General features: G+C 43.9%; 1 protein-coding gene across 1 annotated transcript; it reads right to left on the bottom strand.

The window, feature by feature from the left end:
- Positions 1 to 245: 245 nt before the first annotated feature.
- MAD2L1 (mitotic arrest deficient 2 like 1) lies at positions 246 to 3,079 on the bottom strand. The gene is made up of 5 exons (XM_080591660.1): positions 2,926 to 3,079; positions 2,572 to 2,718; positions 2,373 to 2,493; positions 1,820 to 1,923; positions 246 to 1,035 (listed from the first exon to the last, which is right to left on the bottom strand). Exons 1-5 carry the CDS (start codon positions 2,999 to 3,001, stop codon positions 863 to 865), a joined length of 621 nt encoding a protein of 206 aa, XP_080447786.1. The 5' UTR covers positions 3,002 to 3,079; the 3' UTR covers positions 246 to 862.
- Between the last annotated feature and the right edge of the window lie 3,829 nt (positions 3,080 to 6,908).

The raw sequence follows: 6,908 nt of genomic DNA, 5'->3' as shown, positions 1-6,908 counted from the left end.
AGGCAACACTATTTAACCATTAGGTGCTGTGGCACACAGCTACTTGAAGACTCAAGTAGAGGGAAACTATAATTAATGGATTTCATACTGACTACATAGCACTTGTTCTCTGACTCAGGAAAGGGGTAAGGTACTTGAGGTTTGTGTTTTTTTCCAGAAGCAGGTATGCCTTTAGGTTACTGCTTGACAGGTAATAGCTGAAGTTCATAGACACATCTAAATTACAAATTACCACAATGTCTGACTTAAAATTTCAAGTTTTATTCCATAAAACAAGAATACAAACATAGAAAATGTTTGACAGACGTTAAAAAAAAAGATACACTGAAGCAGAACAGCACTCCCCAGAACTACAGAGGCCCCCTTTCTAACATACAAGGCTTCATGTATTTCAGCTTTTTCTGATAAACAGCTGCTTTCATTGTAAAGAGGTACACATCACTTCAGAATTGGTCTTGATTAGCTTTGGATTATTCCTGGTAATAGGAACATCTTTACGTGAAAGACTGGCACGTCAGGAGCAAGAATTTTAATGTCAGTCTGCTACTAGAATGTAGTTTATACAGGATCTGAATTCTACCAACTAATCCTAGACTCAAGCATTATTTTCAGTGAATTCTGTACAGCTTAGCACACCATTAGTTTGGTGTGTTCAGTTAAGAAAGGATTTAACTATCATAATGAACACCTTATTTAGACCTCTTTAAACAATGCCAGCATAGTCTAGTGTTAAACCACATTATCAGACACGCTTTGCCGTTTTTCTGTACCATACTTCAGCAAGAGCAATAGTGTGTTCATAATAGCTGCACTATGAACAGAAACTATACAAGATGACAAGATATGTACAAGAACCCCTGTCTCAGGGAAAGGAATCCTTTTTGTAAGCTACCATACTATTTACTTTGTGGATCGTGGTAGTGAAGGAACGAAGGCGAACCTCTTCTGAATTGGCAATGAATTGTGGTCCTGACTCTTCCCACTTTTCTGGCACAGCCAAATCTTTATCAGTGTAAATCAGCAAGTCAAAGGCACCTGTAAACAAGAGGGAACAAATTAACAGTTATACACACACAGGAAGATGCCATGTTTGAAGTTAGTGACTCTTCTAGAATTTGAGACATGCCAATGATATCAGAAGTTACGCTAATACTATTTATGGGGAAAGAAAGAGCAGTTAAAGCATGAAAAAATAGTCCTGGTTAACATTCATATGCACAGCCATTTTACTTTTCTCCTGAAATGAGTATGATGCAATTTTTTGTTTTGAAATGTGTTGAAATACTGTGAACTGGGCTCTACATGGCAGTTACTTCAGATAATCTCAATGCTTAGTATTTATATGAGTCTGTCCACAGCTGTAGTCATAAAACATTTTAATTATGAAAAATTATGTTCCTCAGAGTATATTTAGTTTCATCAAGCTAGCTAGGTCACCTTGAACTGTAACTTTTTGACAAAAAGCGCTTCAAGTAATTTTTGGAGAAAGTCCCGCTAGCACCTTCTAATGAAGTTGTTCCAATTTCTTCAATGAGAGCTACAGCACGGTATGTACATTAGCAATTCTTTTCACTATTGTGCAGGAAGCAGCATGGGACAATCCTTGAGAGTATTTTGTCAGACGCACTGCTTCCATACTGTACATATCTGCAGGAGATGATCTCAGTCTAACAAAACCTAATGCTCTCGAATGCAACAGTATATGACATTTCAAGTAATAATAAGAAAAACGAAAACCAAAAATATTTTCTACAATGGAAAAAGTTGTTCAGGCTTTCTGAAAATGTTTGATAGCTTTGAAGAAGTTGTGAATACTCACAGGCAGTTTCCAACAGAGGCAGAAAAGTTACTGTGGCAGTTATTTGTCTGATAACAGACCGAATTTCATCCTGAATAGCTTTCTGAGATTTTTCTCGGGGCACACTGGAAAAATAGGAAAATTATTAAAAAAGCAAATTTTCAACCTAGTATACTAACAGTGTTTTTTAAACACAGTTCTGCCAAGCTGCTGGTGGTTTGTTTGCTGTGATCCTTTAGAGGAGGGGCATTCGTTTAAGCCTTAGGTAAACAGGCTCGAAACACTGTCAGCTTTACTTTATTTTTGCTTGTGAAACTTCACAGTATTTTTAAGGAACACTAAGGTTTATTTTCAGTCTGGAATGGATGAGAAAGTTTTGGCAGAACAACAGGAGAGAAGCGGTTCTTCAAGCCACATCCGTTACATAGGATTTTAGGTTTGACAGGACACCTTCTGTGCTCTTAGTGAGACAAAGCTGCGGCAGCTGCTCAGAGGAGGCAGAACGGTGCTGACGCACACGGCCATCGCCTGGTGCCTGCACCACAGCCAGGCCCAGAGGCGCACCGTTACTCACCTCTCGTCCTTGGCAGTTTTGTCGCACTCTATGTCGAACTGCCACCGCTCCAGAACCTCGTTGCTTTCGATGCTGGAGATGACCACCACCAGGCGCTGCACCAGGCACTTGCAGAGCCACTCTGAAAGAAGCAGCCCGGGCAGTTAGCGGCGGCGCCAAGCGCAGGCAGCGACCCTGCGCCTCCAGACCCCCCGGGCACCTTTCATCTGCTCCACCACGTTGTTGAGGTAGTTCTTCAGCTCGGGGTCGGTGGTGACCAGCAGGGTGAGCCCGTACTTCTGGACGCGGGTGAAGGTCTCGGGGGGGTAGATGCCCCGCTGGTACAGGATGCTGTTGATCCCATAGGCTGCAGCGCAGTGTGGGGAGAGACGTGAGGCGGGACACGAGGCGACAGACCCCGCGCCCCCCCCACCCCCCCACCGGCCCACCGGCCGCCATTTCGCGTCGCAGCACGGGGGCGAGCGGGCTGCCTTCCTCCCCCTCTTCTTCCTCCCTCCTCCTCCTCCTCCTCCTCCCCCCCCCACCCCTCCCGCCTGGCCCCGCAGCCCCTTACAGAAGAACTCGGCGACGATCTCGGCGCTGCCCCGCAGGGTGATGCCCTGCTGGTCCCGCACCGCCTGCTTGGCCATGGGGCCGCCCGCCCGCTCCCCGCCGCCCGCTTTCGAATCCCGGCCCCGCCCCTCCCCGCGCAGGCGCGGTGCCGCCGCCGCGCCTCCCCTCCCGCCCCGCGGCCGCAGGGCGCCTGCGTGCGGGGCGGCCGTTGGCGGGCGGTGGTTTCCGTCAGCGCGGTGCGTTCACGGAGGGGGAGCTCTTCACCGTCCTCGCTAGGAAGGGCTGTCGGGCACGGAGTAAAGCAGTTCTTTCCAGTTTAAATGTCTCACGAGTTTTGGGTGCTGTGGGGTCGGTGGGTGTCCGATCCGTCCCGGCCCTGTGGCTGGGCTGAGGGAAGGGCGGGTTTGTGGGGCGGAGCGCCGCTGGGTGTCCCCGTGAGGGCGCTCCCCGGGTCGGGAGGGGCAGCGGGTGCCTGGGTTAGGGTGGCCTGACCTGTATGAGGCACTGAGGGGAGAATAGACTTGTTTTGTCGGCGCTGCTAAAAGGCAGGCAGGGAGAGACCAAGCAAGGGGGACGAAACAGTCTCCTAGAGTCCAAGGGGTAATGGGTGACTCACAGAGGAGGGGGAATTACCTGTATGGTCCTTACATAGGCTAGGTGCTAAAAGAGTGAGTCAGTAGCGTGGTTGCTTATTTTGTCACAGCAAAATATTTTTCTCAAAAGCCGAGGCTATCTTTTGGTTCCAGTGTTTGTGCTGACAGGAAATACAGTTTGTTTGGGGGTTTGTGCTGCTGTGATTAAAAAGAGTAATATGGTCCTGGACTCGTGTGCTGGAAATTCTGAAAGAGTCAAAATAGTTTTATTAATCTAGAGAACTTTATTCTGGGCCTTGATCACTAGTGACTGTGTTATACATTAGTCTTCTGAACAGAATATTTTTCGATTAAGTATAGGGTGCTTCAAGGCCTATGGTAAGCATTATTCATCCTATGGCAGCATTATCCATGCTAGGCCTGGCCTTTAGAAGTTAGTTTGCTGTTTTACTACACACCTTGTGCACTATGTTACCCTATATCAAAATGGCCTTAGAACCCTTTTTTCCCTCCTTGGCTTTTCATACGTTTTGCCCCCTCAGAGGTTTTCGAAGGGCTGCTTACTTGTGATTAATATAAGAGCTTGAAAGCACTGTTGCATGAGGACAGGCAAGCATAGTAGAGTTTTTGATCAGTATTTACATGTTTCTCCTCCAACTGGCTTGTTACTGTAAAAAAAAAAACAAATGGAGAAAAAAAACCAAAAACAACAAAAAAAACCCCACCAAAACCAAAAACCCAATAAACCCCAATGCTCCTAGAAGCAAAATTCAGCTAAATATAGCTCTGTTGGATTCTTAAGAGTCTCCCACTACAATTAACTGATTTGATTTTCCATAAATTTGTTTCACTGTGTTTCGGTGTAGATGGCTTGAAGATCTGTTGTTGATGTGACTGTGCAGATATGCTTATCAACAACAGACTTAATTGCACCGTGCTCCCACGCCAAGAAAAACCCTTTGCATTTTGCAATTCTAATATTTCTGTCTCCTTAGGGAAATACTTTTCCCTTTTATAATGTGCCACTACTTCTCTTTTAATTTCTTATTTGTACTGTAAATGTAATCTAATGGTAGGAACTGCATATTTTCAATACTTCTGAACTTTTTGCAGTACAAAGCTCCTAATATTTTCCTTTGTCTTTTAACATATACTGCTTTTTATATGGCCAATTCATTAGTTTTAAAAAGTTCAGTCTTTTTAGTCCATAAGGTAGCATCTTTCTTTTTCTTAACCTTTGTATTTCTTCTGCCAGAAGGTTCTTCATCTTCACCTCTATTTTGTCTTCATGTCAGCAAGATGTTCCTGTCCTTCCCTCTGCCAGTAGTTCACTTGCATAAAGGTTTAGTTATGTGACAGTATGTGTGCTGTTTTTCCTTTTGTGTTCTCTCATTATCTCATCTTTGTTTTTTCTATTACAAGTCCTAAGCTCCACAATACTTGTCTTCATTTTCTTTGCTTCTTTTAGATCAGTGTCACTCAGCTTTTCTGCCAGGTCAAGCCAAAATCCCCCAATGGAGGCACCTAGGGGATGTGTGCTTACCATCATGTATCTAGGGCTGCAGTCATTGCTTCAGCTGAGCCTGGTGGCCACATGAGGGCACACCGTGGTGTGCTGGGGACACATGCACTGAAGTCCTTTTGTCATAGTACTGAATGAATGAGCATGCTCCATGCAACGATGATTGTGTTGCTTGTGATTAGGGCACCTCCGGGAGGCCGTGGGGCTCTCACAGAGGAGAACAGCAGGGAGACTGCCATGGGTTAGTGAATGGTTTGTGTGGCTGACAGCCTGCTTCCTGACCAGCTCGGAGGGACTCTCAGGAATGAAGATGACAGGCTGAGTTATATGTTCTGGCACATCATGAGTTGGCTATCCTTGCTTTAATTATCTCATGCTAAAGCCTTAATTTTCATAAGGAATGTGAAATCCCAGTTGCATTTAATTTGGTTCTCTTATGTTTCTTCATTCATTGCTCTATTTCTAAATTATAGCTCGATGTTATGACAGATTTTTTTTTTTCTTCTCTTTCTGTGGAAGGAAATGTCCCCTATTTATCTTGGTTTTTCTGCAGCATTTAATGATTGCTTCCCCATGGCAATTGTCAGTGAACCTGTGACAATCCAGATCACTGCTGCTCCTTCACTTTTTTTTTAAGGCAACCCTAGTCACACTCCTGTAGTCATTCAGCAGACTAGAAGAAATAATTCACTTTTTTTTTTTCTTTTTTCCCCACCTCAGGGTGATATGGACAGTGTAGTAAAACAGTTTGTTAAAATAAAAGTTCCATTTGTTACAAGAGCCCTCTTATCACATTAACAAATTGTCATATTAAGCCTCAGTAAATCCATTTTTTCCTGTGCAGAGGAAGGAAAGCTTACCTTAACAGACCCTTAGCGCTCTCCCGTTCTGGGAGATCTCAGGCTCTTCTGAGGTGTTTTCTCTCCCACTTCAGGAGATTCTCTACTCACTAGCCCACAGATACAGCTAGCCCTTTTGCCTTATTCCCTCCTATTTTCTGTGCATTGCTTTGGTTCCCCTTAGGGGTTTATAATTCTACCCATCACTAGTTTTCAGCGCTTAAAATTCATGACAGTGTTGAGCTCATTCTTGTTCTGCAGGTTAGACATTTTGCTCCCTTCCGTCCTCAGTCCAGCTTGTGGTATTTTTACATCATGTGCTGGATGCTATCTTATCCCGCAGTGGGCTGAGGTCCTTCTCAGTTGGCTGAACTTCCATGATTTTTGGTGAAATTGTTACTTTCCTATTTCAGCTTTTCTATTTCAGCTGTTTAGTTCTCTGTGCTGTGGGAGGGAGTGACATTGGTTGGTTTCCAGGAAAAGTGCTCCCTGGGCACAGAGCAGGCCACCAGCACAGCCACATACCATCACTGTTCCTTTATCTAAGAGTTATTTTTAAACCTACTAAAATCTTTAGCTTACTTAATTTTACTGCCTTCCATTGTGTCTTCACAGCTTTCACCCAGGATTCCTTTCATGATTTATTATTACCTGGAGCTAACTCGAGAATTAATGTAAAATACTGTACTTTTTGACAGGTGTTTTATTACCAAGCTCAAGTTGTTTCAATTTTTTTGTTGGTGGTGGTCAAGTTTCAACAAACAGTCTTCGTAGCATTGAAGTTTGTAGGATAAGTCCAGGTACTTGGTGTCAGCTGTCAAAATAACTTTATAACATTTCTTTTCAAGTTGGCTAATGCTATTATTTATTTTTATTTTTTACAATGTAATCCATGGGATATTATTACAAGTAGCCATACTGCAGTCTTTCATCAACAACAAGGAAAGAGTGATGCAACTGGGAAAGAATGTCCTGAATTTTAAATATTAAAAAGAAATTGACTTTAAAATGAGTCAGCGTGAGCTAATAA

Source organism: Anser brachyrhynchus, assembly GCF_964034855.1.
Source record: "Anser brachyrhynchus genome assembly, chromosome: 4".
Lineage (NCBI taxonomy): Eukaryota > Metazoa > Chordata > Aves > Anseriformes > Anatidae > Anser > Anser brachyrhynchus.
The sequence above is the reverse complement of the archived record's forward strand: the minus strand, read 5'-3'. Positions and strand labels throughout refer to the sequence as shown.